This window comes from Polypterus senegalus, chromosome 4, assembly GCF_016835505.1.
Source record: "Polypterus senegalus isolate Bchr_013 chromosome 4, ASM1683550v1, whole genome shotgun sequence".
In the NCBI taxonomy this organism is placed as follows: domain Eukaryota; kingdom Metazoa; phylum Chordata; class Cladistia; order Polypteriformes; family Polypteridae; genus Polypterus; species Polypterus senegalus.
This window is the reverse complement of record NC_053157.1, coordinates 155,501,928-155,520,993: the sequence shown is the minus strand read 5'-3', so window position 1 is coordinate 155,520,993 and position 19,066 is coordinate 155,501,928. Positions and strand designations below refer to the sequence as shown.

Genomic DNA, 19,066 nt, shown 5'->3' with positions numbered 1-19,066 from the left:
CACCTCCAAGACCTGTGGCCTGGATTAATTGCTGAGGTTGAATCTAATCAAGCCGTACCTTTAACAAATTAAACCTTTTTCCCACAATCGACGGTGGAAATAAGCACAAAAGCAAAACAGATATGTAAACTTAAACTGATAAAATGTATTAAATGAAACAGAAAAGCTAAATAAATTATAAATATCCCTCCACCAAAGCAACACCGTGACAAATCCCTAGATGAATATAACTACCCCTCCCTTGCCCTTGTAACATATAACAAACAACACAAATACCAAAAAAGAATGAATGAAATACATAAATGAACGGTCGTGAACTTGAGTCCGAGTAACAATTGTCCTGAATGCAGATGACTGGTTAACCGATATATGAAGTGTTTGTAATTCCCGTAAAAAATGGAACAGCCTCACCGTGTATTCTCGGCGGTGGTGGAAAATGATCCGACCCCGGGGTCTCTCGATGATGAGGGTGTTGGATGGAAATGCGCGATGTGAAATACAGCAGGTACAGGTGGTTCGTGGTCGTATATCGAAAATCTCCTTCTCTCCTCCCTCTTCCTCTTCTCTTGATTGTTTTTATAGTCCTGTGACGAATGTAATTGATTAATTGAAAACCGGTGTTTTCCAGGTTTGGGGCTGCGATCTCCTTCCATCATCCGTCCCCCTTTACGGGGACGGCATTCACTGACGCACACAAACAGTAAACGGGACGATGGAAACAAGACGCACGTGGTACGAACACAAACACTATTACTACTATCTAGCCCCGCTACAAAGTTTCACACCATCTAGGAGTTCATTTACATTTACCCCTTTGTCTGATGCTTTTATCCAAGGTGACTAACTACATTTATGATACAATTGGTTTAATTTCTTTTGGTTTAACAAATGGCGCACAAGCAGGTCAAGCAAGTTGCTCACGGTCACAGTGTCAGTAGCAAGATTTGAACCCACAACCTCAGGGTGTGAAATACAAAACCTTAACCACTACACCACACTGCCTTTTAATCAATGGTACTAAAGTCAAACACCACTGCCACCAGGCCATGCATCATTTTCCTCATTTACTCAATCTGACACGAACCTTGAGTGCCATAACCTCCAGTTTTTTGTCAAATCATTTTAAAACCACTCCTTCTGATTTACAGAGTCCAAAACATCTACCCATCTGTCTTCACTATAATATTTAACACTGTATCTATCTGCCAGACACCCGAGATCTTCTGTTGCTAACCCACAAATTTTGTTCCACATCTATACTGTAAAAAGTATACTGAATTTTCATTTAGCTTCATGGCCACATACTAGAAATGTTCACTCTCGGTTTGACCATGCTGATGCCAACTTTACCATGCTAAATATCAACCCCCTACTGTACACTCAGTTAATTTTCAAGACATTTTTACACAGTTTTATTTTTTTCATGTGATGTCATTTGAATTAACTTGTTTTGGAATTTAACATACCATAATGTGCTTTGGAAAGGAAATTTTTTAAAGTAAAGGGCAATAGTTGTCTCCTAGAAATACTAATTAACCTTGCCAACTACGTTTTCACAATGAATCCATTATAATGCTATCCAAATACAGTACTTACACTTTCACTTCTTGGTGTTAATTATTAGAATTCTTATTTTCACAATTTCAGAATACCTTTTATTTTTCCAGTTTGCTTTCAACAATAGTTTCTGTACAAAATAGGAGGAATTGTAGCTGCTTAAAAATGATTCATTTACAAAATATATACATGTAGTAACATCATTCTAATGTTGATATTTTGTTTACTAGAATAAAGTGAATGATGTTCTCAGTTCCATAGCTGCAGCACAATACCTTGTCTCCCAAAATGCAACTTATGTCATCATTCAGGTAAAGTGATTTCTACCCTTTTAATTTTAGCTTCTAAATTTTTTTAGCAAACTTAGTCATGTTTCTTTCATTCTTATATTTTTGTAGGAAACTGAAAATTACATGGATGTGATAGTCAGTTACTTTATACAGTACCTTAACTGGGTCAAGAATTCAGTAAGTATTCAAACGTGGCTTGATTTTTTTTTCAGTCTCTCTAATGTGATTTTATGTAAATATGCAGTGTGTATGTATGTTTGTGTGTGTTTGTATACATTTATATATATATATATTACATAGTTTTACTGTCAAATAATGCAGAGAGTACGCAACACGTGTTTCGCCCTTATTTGGGCTCATCAGGTGTACACACTCCACTGCACCCCTTGCGGGGATCGAACCTTGGACATCCGCGTCAGAGATGAAGCCTCTCTGCGCTGTGCCACGGCGTGTAGTTCATTTGACAGCCTGGAGATCGGAGTAATTACATTCATAGCATCCGTTGTCTGAGACCCGATCTGATTGTATGGGTTGCTACCTACCAGGTAACACATGTGGTTGGTCTGCCAATCGGCAAATATCCGCCGTGGGTGCCCTCTCAGTTGCAAGAAGCAGATCATAGAATGTTACATATATATAACATTACTGTATATATATACACATACACATATAGTCTGTATATACTACAATGTTCTTTTATATATTGTACACTGTGTATATATAGTAATAGAGGGTATGAAGTGATTGGTATTCTCGCCTGGTTGGGATGGTGGTCAATCTCTTTCCCAGTCGTGATGATAAAATAATGAAAGTGTTTTTATTGACAGAGTGTTTTATGAGCGATCACTGTAGCAAAGAACAACCACCAGTACAGACCAGTCTGCTACTAATGGAATTTTACTGAAGTACTTCAGAGTGAAATAGAGAGGACATGTTGAGCGGTTCTTTTTCCCTTTGCCCTCCAAGTATTCATACAGCCCACTCATCTCCAACATTTCCTTCAACTACTGGCTTTTCTTTCTCCATCTCCCCCACACCAAGCATTCTTCTGGCTCCACTTCTTCCCAACTCATATGCTCATATGAGAAAAGCATTGGGGATTTCTTTAAAGGTAGACCTAAGGGTAGCTCACATGTTTGTGAAGAAGTTCTAGGTTTTGTAACTAAAGCTGGGTTGTAATCCAGCTTTCTATGCAGACAGGGTTGCCCATTGAAAGTACATCTCCCAGGCAGCTCCTAGTGAGACTAAAGTATTGTGGCAGCGTAAGGCTGCTGGCCTCTGCTGACCTGTGGATGGAATTACCATGCTAAATTGTCAACATTTTATTTTCCCATCCAGAAACTATTAATTTTGCAGCCCCCTTTGGGATGGAGAACACTTTTACATAAACATATATATGTGTATGTGTGTTTTTTTGAAAACTACACAAGTCTGCCTCATTTTTAACATGCTGTCCACTGAAAATATTGATGACTCCCTTTTTTAAACAATATGCATCTTTGTAAAATGAACATTTACAACTTGCCTCTAATGATTTTTTTTTTTTTTTTTTACAGCTGTCATTTGAAGTTGCTACATGCAAACCGATTGCTAATGTTGTTGATACTGCTGACATCTTCATTTGCAACTTTGTTGTTGATTCACTGGTGAGAGTTTTTTTCCACATGTGCTTGCTTAATATAAAGTATGTTGTTCCTCAAACTAGAATATTTTGCTGAGTAATACATAATGTACACAAACTAGAATATGGGTCATGTCAAACTTTTACGAGGTTAATGAACTTAATCACATGGGGTTTCACATAACAATTGGAACGGTCCTCTGAGGCATGAAAAGCCAAAACGGCAAGTGTTAAATTAGCATTCTGCCTAAGTGAGCTAATTAGAATTAATTGTACAGCAGTCTCCCTGACAGGTGCTACAGTATTAATTTTATTATTATTCTTTTTGTTTTATCTGAGAAACTGCCATACTTGAAATCAGTCATAGCATGGTAACATTTTTGGTCTGCCTCACTTTTAAATGTGTGCACAAGTATTAATTGTGTGCCCATTAAGAAGACCAAAACATCACAGCTATTTTGCTATTTAAAATGATGACTTAAATATATATTTTTAATTATTATTTTTCAGAATACGTTCTGGTTTGGCTTGGGATGCAGTACAGTGTTTTTAATTCCTAGTATTGTAATTTCAGTAAAGTTAGCCAAATTCTATCGCAGAATGGATACAGAGGATGTTTATGATGAGTAAGTAAAAAGATGGTCTGCCATTTCTTTTTTACTTTTCTGCTTTTTATATGTACTATCCTTACAGTTTCAAAGATTAATCATTTTTAATTTGTTATACTGTATTTTAACATGTATTATATTTTTGCATTTTACATGAATCTGTGACGGTTGTGGCCCAAGCTGTTTTCTTTGGATAATTTCTGTCCATATTTCAGTATATAACTGAATTGTGAAAACATTAGAGATGCTTTTACAGAAATACACCCTCTAAGGCATGTTAACTATAAGTTTACAATGGTTGTTACAGAGTATATTTTACCACTGATAAGTGAATGGATTTCGTTTTCATCATCCGTCAGCAGAGTTTTTTTATGATTGTGTTAGTAATGTCAGATAACTTTAACCTCTGGTAAACTGAGACACGGATAGTGTCTATGTAGTTTACTGCCTTGAAACACACCCTTGAAATGGTCAAATGTACACTTTGTGGTATTTATTGTAGTGCATTGGCAGAACTACCTGTTATAAAGTAAAACAGCACTGTATGTTTTTATGCACATTTCAATCTGAAATGAAGTCAGTGCAGTATGAAAATCTTACCACTTTCACATACTCTCTTAACAATCCGACCCAGTTTCATGAGGGAGAGTTAATCCATTCAAAATAATATTTGGACCAAAGATGCCTAAAGACATATAAATGTGTTCTTGATTTAAATACTGGTCACTTTAACTTTATTAGGAATCATTTGTTTTTTTTTCTCTGCATTTGTTTCTCACATCATTGGGAGTACAACTAAAGGTCACCATCAGGGGTGTTTTCTAGTTGTTTAATTAAATGGTGGTCTGCATCTTATAATTTTAAAGACCTCCACATAGGAAGGACTAAAACCTCTTGTATTTGTCCCCCAAGCACTACAGTTCGGTGAGTGCTGCTGCAGTCATCTCAGGCTGTAACCTACAGGCACACACAAAAAAAAAAAAAAAAAAAACAAAAACACTGCTTGGAAGGAATATTCTGATGACTTTTTTAATTGTGACGGAAGGCCCCTGAAAGAATCAAAGCCTGTACTGTATGTTACAACTTGTAATTTTCATAGCACATTATCTTGTGTGTGTCACAGTTTCTTGAGGACGATCGAGAGCTAAAACAGCTGGATGGGAAAATACTAAACTTGAAACTTAAGCCTGTTATGAGATGACAATGTGCTGGTTAGTTTTTGAACCAAATTGTGCAAGAGAAAGAGACACTATAGAGGAACCCTCAAATACCATAATTCTGCAATAAATTATGAATTCTTCTTGTCAATTGCTATCAAAATGACCTATTTTATGATCAGAAAGATCAGGATCAGAGCGGTAAAGAATTACTGAAATATTATAGAATAGTTTGGGTAACTTGGTTCCTAGGGCGCAAATCCTACAGATACTCGCATCTGAAATTTTCATTTTTTCATATGTGGATTCCATTTTCATGTTGTATTTTTTTATTTTATCATAATTTATCACTTTTCGTGGTTATTTTGCTGATTTTGTCATGGAAGTGATAATATATAAACATGTTGGTTCACTTCATGCACACTCCCATGGTGGCTACAACCTTTTTCAAATTAATCTGCAGTGCAGTGATTTTCAGAATGCAAGTAGGGCTAATGCTGGGTTTGTGCTTCTGTTTGCTCTTAATTTCTAATCAATATCTTGTCCCCTCTATTTTGATTTTCATTTATTTCTGATCTCATGGTTTTGGCATCTTGTTTTATCTGACCACATCTTGTTCTTAATGGTTACCATCTCCTTGTCAGTCGCTACTTCACAATAGTACTTGGACAAACCTTGTGTTCCTACACCCATACACTGCCATACCAACTTTAACATTTTTTGATAAATGCAATAAGCAACTTACTGTACTTTGGCAATGAAATATATTTAGTTCTGAATTAATAATGGCTTAGATGTGTTCACTGACTGCTACTTCTATTCTAGGGCATCCTGTAAGCTTTTGGTTTTGTTTTTTGCCTTTGTGGTTGACCTTCTACCTTACATATTTGGAGTGAAAACTGCAAAAAGATGCCATTGTCAATAGCCCATTCCTTTAGCTATCCCTCCATTTTGACAAGAACAGGAATAGCTTCTTAATCTGCATTCATCTGACTTTTGCAAAATATCATCCAGTCAGGTTTTAAAGGTCCCCCAAGTAATCTATCTATAATACTACTTGGAAATTTTGTTTCCCACATTTCCCTTACTTTTCAGTGCCACGTTGATTTTAAAAACATTTTTATAGGGTGTTAGAAAGTTATTCCACATACCAAAAAGTCAAACTAAAAGAGTAATAAATGGATATGAAGAATGAGTGGTAAGCTTGTTGCTATATTACTGTTTGTTTAAATTTTGTGTTGCAGCTAAAATTCAGGTGCCCTTTGTGCTTAACTGAAAATTTCACACATCTGTCTTGAAAATACAAAAGTCAAACTGAAATCATGAAATAAAGTAAATCAGTTTTGGAAATTACAATATAATGTTAAGCATAATAAATTAAATGAGGAAACAATTTAATAATGGAATTCATTTTTTTTGTTTGAAATGCTGTACTGTTAAGTTTTCCTTATGTCATGCTTTCTTTATCATCATTATATGATGTAGTAATGGTTTAAAAAAAGATCATAGATTTTAACAGTCATATTTTTATCTTATATTGTCTTTTGGTTTTGTACAGTTTGGCTTTCTGCTAGTTCATTATAGCACAACATGCATTACTTTTAAACAGAAGTTTAATTTTTATTTTTTATGTATAGATTCTCTTGCACTTATATTTAATGTGGTTCATTAGTCTGTGTTCATAATCATGCATCCATTTTCCATAGATATATCATAGCAATTGTGCATGACACTATAATGTTTACCAACGTTTGATTTTAATGGAGCGCACAGTACTATATTAACTGAAGATAACTAAAGTAAGATTCAGCAACAACATTTTTTCTTTTATTTTGAAATCGTCAAATTATATATTTTAGTTCAAAGTTTGAGATACTGATGTATTTCTTATTTTTCTTGCTGTGATTATAATCTCTTAGATTGATGTAGACTCTCCAGCCTATTTGTAGGTACTGTAACATGAATACTGGATGTTACAGAAAGAAATAGAGACCAAAGTATTTTAAACACATTAAAAAATAAACAGATTTGTGTAAAATAGAATAATATTAATTAGTAGCAATTTTTAAAAAAAGCAGATTTGTGTAAAATAGAATAATATTAATTAGTAGCAATTCTACATCTTGGTTCATGGCTGCATAAAGCGAGTTTCTGACTCTGCAAATGTATTCATTTGGATCTGGCATAACATGATTTATTAACTCAAGTAAAAAAGCATCCTGGTGTATAAAATAGGCTTGTCTGCTGGATGGTATAAAATTCATGTTTCTATACGCCTTTGGAAACTTTACTATATGTTGCATTTGAAACTTGCCTGTGCTTCTAGATATGTTTGAATGTTGCTGTTACAGTATTATTATGGGGTATCTTTTTCACAATTACAAATAAAGGTTACAGATCCTCCTTTTCACACGTAATGCTTTCCTATTTTTCCCTTTTACCTTTGCTTCAGTAGTAACCTGATTTTCTGTCTTCCTTGCAGTTCCTCTGTCTCAGGGACCTGGCACTTTACTTTGTGATAACCATTTCTACTGATTCTACTGCATTTCCATTCCATTTTTCAGTCTTCAGTCTTGCCATCTTTTTATATGCACACTGCACTTTAAAGAAAATCAAACTTCCTTCCCTGCTATTTTTTTTTCTCGCACTACTGATCTTCTTTTTTTTTGCTAATAATTTTGAAAAGCAGTAAATATGTTTAAGTGTAAATGGTTTTGCACTATAAAGTACTGTTGCTGAACCCATTGCAAAAGTACTATATTCTCAGTGTTAATGTTACAGTGTTAATATTTTGCTTTTTTGTATCTTTATAGCAATGAGACTATTACCATGAAAACGTAAGATTTTTTTTCACATTTTTGCCTAATTTTGCCAATGATAACATTGTAGAGTCAGTCATTTTTTTGTAAATAATGTTTTTTTTCCCCCCTTACTAACAAATTTGTATGCATAATTATTTGGTGCTAAAATTTGGTGGAGGGAAAATGTATGTTGTTTCACTGCAGTATAAACTAAATATAAATGTAAACTAAATTAAAATTATACTGCTCTGTATAAAGTCTTCAGAATTTCTGATAAAAGTAATGTAATTAATAGAGGACAGCTGTATTGTAAGTGCTAAAAATATTATCAGTGTTTTCTTTTTTCCTGCTATTATTTTTAAGTTATAGCATGGATTCTGTTTTATTCTCATAATGTCTTAGAACTGAAGGTAGAATAATACAGAAATATCCATTCCCATTTTTTTGCCATGTTTATTTTATAACTTTCAAATTATGTGGAATTTGGTATAAATGGTTATCATAATGATCTTTTACATGGTATTCAAAATCTTTTCATGACCAGGTAATTACTATTCCAGTATATTTTCATGCATTTTGTTTAGTTTTTTTAGTATTAAATCTTAAAACTAATAAACTCCTTGCACATATACAGTGTTATTGGAATGACTGATAAAAACTGTATTGACTATGGCACTTGGTCCTGTACAGTGAGGTGCCCAACCTACAATGTATGAAATTAGCTACGTCTTTTTGTTTTCACTTCAGTTCATCATTTATTTATTTATTAGCCATTCTATTACAGAAGTGTACAAATTCTAATATGTCGTTTTGTCTACAGGTGTTTTTTTATCAAGTGCACTTTAATACTCTTTAATGAATAGATAGAAAAATAGATGAACTACACCAACTTAAATATATTCCATTATCAAAAATATGTAAATAAGGAAAACAATCTTTATTTGGTATATTACGTTCATGGCCCTTGCTGTCATGTAATCAATTATCTAAACACATAACGCTCACCTTCATTGGTATATTGGGTAGTCACATTCATTTGTTTGAGGGATATTAGGTGCTTGAACCTCCTCCAAATTATAAAATGAGTTGCTTAACTTACAACTCTGATAAGGGGGAACTTGACACCAATGAGGCTTTGCAATCTTTGTATCTCCATTATGCTGTGTTGCATTTCTGTGCAATTTGTTTTACTTTCTTGCCAGTTACTGTTGTTCAGTTTTCCAGCTGAGAATATCAGCAGGTATAAACTGACATATCCAAAGATTTCAAGTTTTTGGTTATGTTACATTAGACAAATATATTTACAGAATATGCATTGTTTCTTGATTGGCCATTTTGAAGTTTAATAGAGAGTGATATGATAAATTTGTGGTAAGCATCCTTAACATTTCTGTTGATTTTAATACCCCTCACACATATCTGCTTTATATTAGAATTAATTTCATATGCTGTATTTACTATATTCTATTATTCATTACTGTTTCAATGGTGCATTTGAAAAAAAGACTTTCTTAAATTTCTTAAGGTGTTGTAGAATTTCAAAAAGCCTAAAATGTGCTTAAGTGCTTACAAATTGTACTAAGGTGATGTAATAAAATCAGAAAACAAGTTTACTTTATGGACAGAAGATGAATTACTATGAAGTTCTAATTGAATACTGTTAGAAGTCACCTAATGAGTTGATATGCCAATAATTTGACCCAGAATTGTTTTCACATTGATAGCATCACTTCATATGATACTATGACTAGATTTCCTCGAGCTTCTGCCCCGCCAAGACAAGCTGAATGGTGAGGCTGTTCCAAGTTTTATTGGGCGTTTTTAAGGTACTTTACAAAGTATACATTTCTACCCATTTTTATTATGGCACTCAAACTCATTCTCAAATATTCTTAATAAGTACAAAATTAGAATTTCATCTTCTATTGCAATCAAAATATTTTCTCAGTCTGCATATTTTTCCTTTAGAATTTTTTTTTTTTTTTTACCTTTAGTTGCAATCTTTCTTATTATGTTCATCATGATTTTAGAATCTGTGTGCAGAAAAGCAACTCCGAACGATTTAACTTAAAACTACCTGGAAAAAGTGAGCACATCACCTGAAAAGTGTTAGATCTCTTGAAGTTTGTCAACCAATGAAAACCTAGTCCTTGTTTCAGTGTGTTTACCTATCGGTTATCACTAAAACTTGTTCTTTGCAATGTGTGACTTAAGAAAATGCAATTTTGTTCATTAAGACGCTTTGTCAAAAATATCTTCATGTAGCTGTGTCTAGCTACCATTCACAAACATTAACTAGAAGTACTCTTTGCCCACTTCTTCAGCTGTGTCATTTTGAGGGCTGATAGTCTGCTTCTGATGCATTTTAGTGACATTTATACCTGGGCTAAGCTATTACTGAATTCTTTATTTCTTCTTTGTATCTTATTCTGTTGCTTGAGTGTTTGGATAATTTTTGTACATCAAAATCTTTTTTTGATTCAGCTTCAGTTTTTAACTCCATAATAGCAAATGGTCTCAAATCATAATTGTTGGGTAGAACTTCTTGGTTGTTTTATAGCCTTTTTTTAAATTTGTCTTTTATTTTAGCAATTAAAGGGATGTTCATTCCAGTTGTGTACCAGACCTTGGTGTAGAGTATATCCATGTAAAGGCAATACTCCTGTCCAATGCTAATTAGATTGTAACAGACTGTTCTTTTATTGTATCAGACAGTTCTTATGTATATTGAAGATCATGTTTGAAATAAAGCAGTTGTCAATTGGACTTGTTGCCGCACTCCCATTAATTTTTTGTAAGCGCTGCCCTACATCGAGTTACTTATATGAGACAAAATAATAATGGTCACACTACATGAGGCTGAAAGATGGCATGAGGTTTAAAGATTTGCCCAGAGTACACAGTTTAACTTTTTATTCTCTTTTAAGAAGAAGAGAGAGGACTATTACACGCTGGTTTATCATGTAGAGTACTGTGTTTATTCTCACTTTGATGGTGGTCTCCTGTACCTTGACAGTAATTATAGCAATTACAACAGTAGTATAACAGCAGTAATTATAACAGTGCCTTTTATCCTTTGATGTGAGTAGGGACTACATTGAGCATTTTTTTTCCTTCAGCATATAAGTTGGTGGGAGAGCCAGTCCAATTTACTGTAGACTTAATTTGTAAATGATCCATAGTAAGATGGAATTGTTCATTTTAAACTTTAATATTGCTGTCTGCATCAACACTTGATCATCTGATTAACTGTGGTATCTCTTGTTATTCTTGGTGTGATGCGTTGCCACCCTACTGTGCAATAAAGCCAAGTTTTGTTTGTTTTTTTGGGGGGGGGGTTTGTGGCCAACTGGAGCCTTTAGGCATCTCTGATTTTTCTAAACACTTGTCCCTGGAATTCTGAACCCACTACAAACTTTTTGCAGTTTCAGAGTTAAAAAATTAAATGTAAGGTAACGATGGCAAGAGTTATTCTTCCAGGTCTAATGTTGCCTTATTAACAGCACTGAAGTATATATCAGAATTCCATAAGTTGACACGTTTCAGGTGGTGGTGTTTCTTTTTCTTTGCAAGGTTGCTCATTTTAGAATATTACAAAATTATTAATTGTCATTAATCAAAGTGATGAAAAGGTGACATGTACAACAAAATAAAAATAATACTGCAGCAGCACAGAACAAGCAGCCTGGGTAAAAAAAATACAAGTATAAAAAAGAAAATAGTGTTTTGACTTTGGATGATCCACTTCAGGACCTTCTTGGTCCAGCCAATAATGGATTATCATCTCAATGCGTTTCTTGATCTGTGGCTAATTCATGTACCTGTACTGTATAACTGAACCTTTGCTTAGTTTGATTCCTTGTATGTATTTTTCTTAATGCGTCGAGCGACTCTTAGCAAAGACTAAAATAGTATGTTCAGTTACTCAGACCTTTTAGAATTTGAGTAATTTATTGAAGTAAAACTTTTTCATTTTTTATTGAAGTAAAACTTTTTCATTTTTTATTGAAGTAAAACTTTTTCATTTTTAATTGTTTAATGTATTTTCTTTAGAACATTATATATGTCACATCATCATGTGATTGTGCAAAACAGCTATGGATTTACAACAAGACATGATATTAGCTAGGTCATGCAGTTAAAACCTTCTGTATTATCTTAAACAATATTTATTAGTAATTCATATAAGTATTATATGTTCAAAAGAAATCATATGTTTTATAAATACTGTATTCTTATGATTTTCTTTTCCTCAAAAAAGAAAACTATCTACTGACGCTTAACAATATGTTATTTCAGCAAAGGAGATGCTGAGACTCAATCCACATGTTTACCTCCCCTCCTTATCTAGTAGAAACCCTAAATCATACCCTTTTCCTCAAGTGTATCCCATTCTTCACCAAATCAAAAACTTTTCCCTGGAATTAAACTTAGCTGAGCTTACGTTTATGGGAGGAGGATTATAACTGTACTTTTTCATAGCTTCAGTGATTTCACATTTGGCTATTTCTTAAATTAAAGGTTAGTTAAAAAGTGTAATATGAATGCTTAACCATATAATGAAATTGGTCCAAATGGTAATGTGTTTTCTCTGATTTCTTCATGAAACAAAGATTAAATAAGACATGCAACACAATTCATTTTATCTTGTGAGCTGGTTAAAATGAAAATGTGTTTCACCAGTTTGTAGATGTTGGCATCAATTTGCTTGCTTCATTACTTTCAATTAAATTTCATATTTAAGCCATTACTTCATTTTTTGTTATAACTATTTGTAATGATAAATAATTTACAAGTAATGTCCTACCTTTCATGCAGCTCTTTGGAAAACTGGTAGAAGACACTGGCATTTCCTCAATGGTGAGACAAGTATTATTTTCTTTTAGGAAAATATTTAAAAAATATAAATATATGCTTTTTGAGATAAAGGTATAGGGTGATATTTGAAACTATAAGTGCTTTTTTGTTTCTCTGATAAATTCTTTTACTATTCACATTCTATACAGATACAATGTACTGTATATTTTTAGTCACATTTTTGAAATATTCTTAGGCATGTGCAGAATACAGTATAAGTGCAGACCTGATACAGTTCACCCTTTGAAAGAAATGTATGAACTGCATTGGCAAAACAATGATACAACTGTATTTTGTTCCCAGTGTCATTTACACAGTAGTGGCAGTTTTGAATAAGTATTTTCTTTCCTACAAGGTTCAAGGGACAATTATGCCTCAGACAGGCTCTTTGAATAAAAACCTCTTACAGTTGCATGAATCTTTCCATTCACTTTGTATCATTCTTCATAGAACATGGACATTCATACTGCTAAGAAGTGAAAAACTTTAATGCATAATGAATTTGTGTTTATGCCGCAAGATGAGTAAATCCCATTAAACAGTTCTTTTCATTTGCTACATCTTAGTCAAATATAAATGTGTCTAACCATTTTTTATAAATAAAATAAAATTGTGTATTTGTGCAGAAGGCAGTTGTGAACTATTGCCATCCACTGTTGATGTGTTGGTCATGTTTTGCAACAGCTGACAGCTGCATGGCAAACAATCCCTGATGCATCCACAAGGATGGCTTTAGGTTTAATTAGAACAGCCCCATTTTAGAGACACGTTAAATTTTATTTGTGTTATGGATATATCAAATCTTTGTGTTTACTGTATGTACTAATATTAAATGGACTTTGTAAGCAAAAAATGCACGCATAATAGCTTTTATCTATACTAATAAAAGGCAAAGCCCTCACTCACTTACTCACTCGCTCACTCACACTAATTCTCCAACTTCCCGTGTGCGGTGGGTATGGAAAGTATTCAGACCCCCTTCAATTTTTCACTCTTTGTTATATTGCAGCCATTTGCTAAAATCATTTAAATTAATTTTTTTCCTCATTAATGTACACACAGTACCCCATATTGACAGACAAAAAAAAGAATTTTTTAAATTGTTGCGGATTTATCAAAAAAGAAAAACTGAAATATCACATGGTCCTAAGTATTCAGACCCTTTGCTCAGTATTTAGTAGAAGCACCCTTTTGAGCTAATACAGCCATGAGTCTTCTTGGGAAGGATGCAACAAGTTTTTCACACCTAGATTTGGGGATCCTCTGCCTTTCCTCCTTGCAGATCCTCTCCAGTTCTGTCAGGTTGGATGGTAAACGTTGGTGGACAGCCATTTTTAGGTCTCTACAGAGATGCTCAATTGGATTTAAGTCAGGGCTCTGGCTGGGCCATTCAAGAACAGTCACAGAGTTGTTGTGAAGCCACTCCTTCGTTATTTTAGCTGTGTGCTTAGGGTCATTGTCTATCTTGGAGTTTGCTAAAAGACACCTGAAGGACTCTGAGATGGTGAGAAATAAGATTCTCTGGTCTGATGAGACCAAGATAGAACTTTTTGGCCTTAATTCTAAGCGGTATGGTACTGCTTATCACTTGTCCAATACAGTCCCCACAGTGAAGCATGGTGGTGGCAGCATCATGCTGTGGGGTGTTTTTCAGCTGCAGGGACAGGACGACTGGTTGCAATCGAGGGAAAGATGAATGCGGCCAAGTACAGGGATATCCTGGACAAAAACCTTCTCCAGAGTGCTAAGGACCTCAGACTGGGCCAAAGGTTTACCTTCCAACAAGACAATGACAATTAATTTAAATGATTTAGCAAATGGCTGCAATATAACAAAGAGTGAAAAATTGAAGGGGGTCTGAATACTTTCCGTACTCACTGTAGGTAGAAGGCTGAAATTTGGCAGGCTCATTCCTTACAGCTTACTTACAAAAGTTGGGCAGGTTTCATTTTGAAATTCTACGTGTAATGGTCATAACTGGAACCTATTTTTCTCCATATACTGTAATGGATGTTAGCTCGATGGCCGTGGGGGGCGGAGCTGTGTGTGACATCATCACACCTCCCACGTAATCACGTGAACTGACTGTGACCGCAGTACGTAGAAAAGAAGGAAGAGCTCCCAAAGAGCGCTGAAGAAAACGCCGAATACTTTATTCACGAGATACAAGTTTAATGAGAAGACACGAGGTATAAATGAGACTTTGGATCACTTTGTAACGGAGTTAAAATTGCTGTAGCGAGAAACTTAAGTACTGGGTCTTAGCTAACATTAAATAAAGCCGTGGACATCGCAACATCACACAAGAGTGCAGCTCACGTGAACTGACTGAACGCATGCACAGTGATCACTTCCATGCATCAAACCTGTTCAAAAAACGCATTACACAATTGACAAGGTGATGGCTTTATTTGTCTTTCGTTTATAAAACAGCGGAGAAGCTGTGTAAAGGCTGTTTCACAAAAAAACAGCGGAGCGTCTTATATGAACAGGCAGTCAGCTAAAAAAGGGAATCAATAAATATCTATAATCGTAATAAACGAACAAAAAATAACGTACAAGCCGCGGATTAAATAAAGGAAATGGGTACCTGAACAGTAAAGTAAGTCTCGAATAGCTACACAATAACTATAAGAATCGTAATAAACGAACAATAAAACAGTACAGAACCGCAAAGCAAGGAGAAACGATGGCCTTATATGGCGTTCGTTTATAAAGCAGCGGAGAAGCTGTGTGAAGACAACTACACAAAAAAACAGCAGAGCGCCACACTCTGAATGTATTCCTGGTATCACCGTTATACCCTCTGATCTCCCATTTCAATTGAAATGCCTCAAATTTCCAGTAAGGCTCTGCTTCGCGATGACAAGTAATAAGTCTCAGGGACACACCCTACAAAAGGTTGCCATTGATTTGAGGCAACATTGCTTTCCTCCTGGACAAAACTATACGTTGCATTCTCAAAAGTAATCTCAGTACACAGCTTGGTCATATTACAACCGGACTGCTGAACTGACAATTATATAAGTATATTTTCCCTTAGCTTAAAAAGGTTTTGTTTTCTTCTTAATAAAAATTTAAAAGCAGTTCTTCATCGCTGCGAAGCGGGGGGATTTTGCTATATACAGTATATATATATGTATGTGTACACTGTGTGCACAATTATTAGGCAAGTTGTATTTTTGAGGATTAATTTTAATATGGAACAAACACAGTGCTATCAGTCAATCCAAAATGTTAATAAACCTGAAACCTGAATGTTTCACAACGGAAATGTGAGTGTGAACATCATCAGGGGAATACATATGCGCACAATTATTAGGCAACTATTAGTGTGCAGATTTATTATGCAACTAAAGGAAAAATGAAAATTTTCCCATCTCACTTGTTTATTTTCATCTGTTGTGAGAATAATAAACAAACACCTCAAAATTTACAAATAAACATCTCTGACATTTCAAAAAAAATAAATCAATCAATCAATGACCAATATAGCCACCCTTCTTTCCAATAACAGTCATAAGCCTTTCCATTCATGGAGTCTGTCAGTTTCTTGATCTGTTGACGATCAGCTTTTTGTGGAGCAGTGACTACAGCCTCCCAGACACTCTTCAGAGAGGTGTATTGTTTTTCTCCCCCGTAAATCTAGCGTTTAAGAAGTGCCCACAAGTTCTCGATAGGGTTTAGGTCAGATGAGGAAGGGGGGCCATGTCATTATTCCTTCATCTTTAAGGCCTTTACTGGCTGGCCACGCAGTGGAGAACTTCGATGCAAGTGATGGAGCATTGGCCTGCATAAAAATCATGGTCTTTGTCCTGTATCACTGTTTGAAGAAAGTGTCTTGAAAAACTGGCAGTAGGTTTGGGAGTTGATTTTGAGTTCATCTTCAATGCAAAAGGTCCAACTAGCTCATCTTTAAAAATACCAGCTCATACCAGTACCCCACCTCCACGTTGGAGTGGAGCTCTGTGCCCATTACTGATCCACAGGTCCATCCATCTGGTCCATCAAGAGTCACTCTCATCTCATCGGTCCATAAAACCTTTGAAAAAATCTGTCTTCAGATATTTCTTGGCCCAGTTTTGACGTTTCAACTTATGTTTCTTGTTCAGTGGTGGTTGGGTTTCAGCCCTCCTTACCTTGGCCATGTCTTTGAGCACTGAACACCTTGTACTTCTGGGCACTCCAGGTAGGTTGCAGCTCTGGAATATGAAAGTACTGGAGGATAATGGGTTCCTGGTAGCTTCACGTTTGATTCTTCTCAAATCTTTGGCAGCTAATTTGCGTCTTTTGTTCTCAACACGTTTCTTGCGACCCTGTTGACTATTTGCAACAAAATGTTTGATGGTTCTGTGATCACACACCAATATCTTAGCAATTCCAAAAGTGCTGCATCCCTCTGAAAGACTTTTACAATTTTTGACTTTTCAGAGTCAGTTAAATCTCTTTTTTGCCTGAGGAAAACTAGCTGCCTAATAATTCTGCACACCTTGATATAGGGTGTTGATCTCCTTAGGCCACACCCTCCCTCATTACACAAATACACATCACCTGACGTGCTTAAATCCAATAAGCATTCAAGTTAATACAGCTTGGAGTTGGAATATACGCATAAAAATGATGATATGGTCAAAATACTCACTTGCCTAATAATTGTGCACACAGTGTATATATATATATGTAGATATATATATGTGTATATATATATATATGTGTATATATATATATATATATATGTATATATGTATATATATATATATATATATATATATATATGGATTTTTTTCTCCCTAAATAATAAAAACCATCATTTAAAAACTGCATTTTGTGTTTACGTGTGTTACATTTGACTAATGGTTAAATGTGTTTGATGATCAGAAACATTTTGTATGACAAACATGCAAAAGAATAAGAAATCAGGAAGGGGGCAAATAGTTTTTCACACCACTGGATCTTTATCAGAGTTCAGTGCTTCAATAAAGCCAAGTTGAATGACTTCATGAAATTCTACCAGTCCATCCATCATTCGCCTTTTAATGTGGTGACATTCTAAAATTGAATTTTTGACACTCTATATCTAAACAATTGATCTCAGCTCCTGCTTTTTTGGCTTGGCCTTGTCTGACCCTTCATCTGTCCCGTGCACAACTACCTCTGACAGCCTTTTGCCAGCCAGCTACTCAGTTAACTTAGCCCTGAAAAATCATGTGTTTAGCCCTTTCAATCATTACGGGGGACAGCCAGTGAAAGACTAAGTGGTTAGCAAATCATACATGCATAATTCTTATGTTTGCCTATTAAAGTTGTTTTTTTTTTTTTTTTCGCTCTTTTGTTTTGGTAGGAGGACAAGTTAAAATATTCCTCTGGAGACAAATTGCTACAGCTGCCTGCATGAAAAATCTGAAGAGCTGCTGGGAAGACAGTAATAGGAATTCTCCTTTGAGCAAAAGATCTTATTGAGTTTTAAACTAAATAAAAAGTGAAGTGTCCAAATCTGGTTTATAGAATTAAGCATATACATACTAAGTTCACAGTCAAAAATTAAAAAAATAAAGTACTAAAAATGTTTGCACTGTACAGCAGCCAACCATCTTCTACTAGACTTATGTTTTTAAGCTTGAAGCATTTTACAATATTGCTGTCTTATATCACAGCCAGCCAGAGTACCCATAGACTTAGATTTGTGGGTTTGTAATTTTTTTTATGAAATAGATTTAAATATTGACCCCTCCCAGCACGTGTGTATTATAGGAACAAGAAAAAACATGTAGAGATTTTTGTACATTTTCAAGTATGTTTGAATTTGTATATATTTTGTTAAAGTAGTTCTTTTTATATTTCTTGGTTAGGAAAAACACACAGTGTACTATACAGTTTATATACAACAATAGTTTCAAGTATTTGTCACTGAAATAACAATCAATCATCCATCAGTGTTCTTTGAATTAGGATGTGTGTAATAGATTGTAGAATCACATAACAAACAAGAAAGAAGAAATGTGACAGGTTTACACTGCGACCCGAGAATATGCACATCACATACCCTTTAGCTAGACAACATGGAGCCGGCATCTCAAATGGTACTTCTCTTTAAATCTATAACTGAATAGCACTTCTGTCTCAATAAAAACTGAGCATTGCTATATGTTTTTAGTCAGCTGGAGCATTGGCAGTG

General features: G+C 34.7%; 1 protein-coding gene across 12 annotated transcripts in view; it reads left to right on the top strand.

Moving 5' to 3' along the window:
• Nucleotides 1–18,310, top strand: part of LOC120527748 (prominin-1-A-like) — a 283,241-nt gene extending 264,931 nt beyond the window's left edge. For 5 of the 12 annotated variants that reach the window (XM_039751518.1, XM_039751516.1, XM_039751517.1 and 2 more), the window contains 8 exons: nucleotides 1,788–1,868; nucleotides 1,956–2,024; nucleotides 3,404–3,493; nucleotides 3,979–4,094; nucleotides 8,047–8,070; nucleotides 9,759–9,860; nucleotides 12,853–12,894; nucleotides 18,233–18,310. In XM_039751518.1, the coding sequence (XP_039607452.1) occupies nucleotides 1,788–1,868; nucleotides 1,956–2,024; nucleotides 3,404–3,493; nucleotides 3,979–4,094; nucleotides 8,047–8,070; nucleotides 9,759–9,828 (450 nt within the window). In that variant the 3' untranslated portion in view covers nucleotides 9,829–9,860; nucleotides 12,853–12,894; nucleotides 18,233–18,310. Of the gene's footprint in view, nucleotides 1–1,787; nucleotides 1,869–1,955; nucleotides 2,025–3,403; nucleotides 3,494–3,978; nucleotides 4,095–7,715; nucleotides 8,579–9,758; nucleotides 9,861–12,852; nucleotides 12,895–18,232 lie in introns of those variants that run through there. The other 7 variants (XM_039751519.1, XM_039751524.1, XM_039751526.1 and 4 more) reach the window with 7 other exon arrangements.
• Nucleotides 18,311–19,066: the final 756 nt, after the last annotated feature.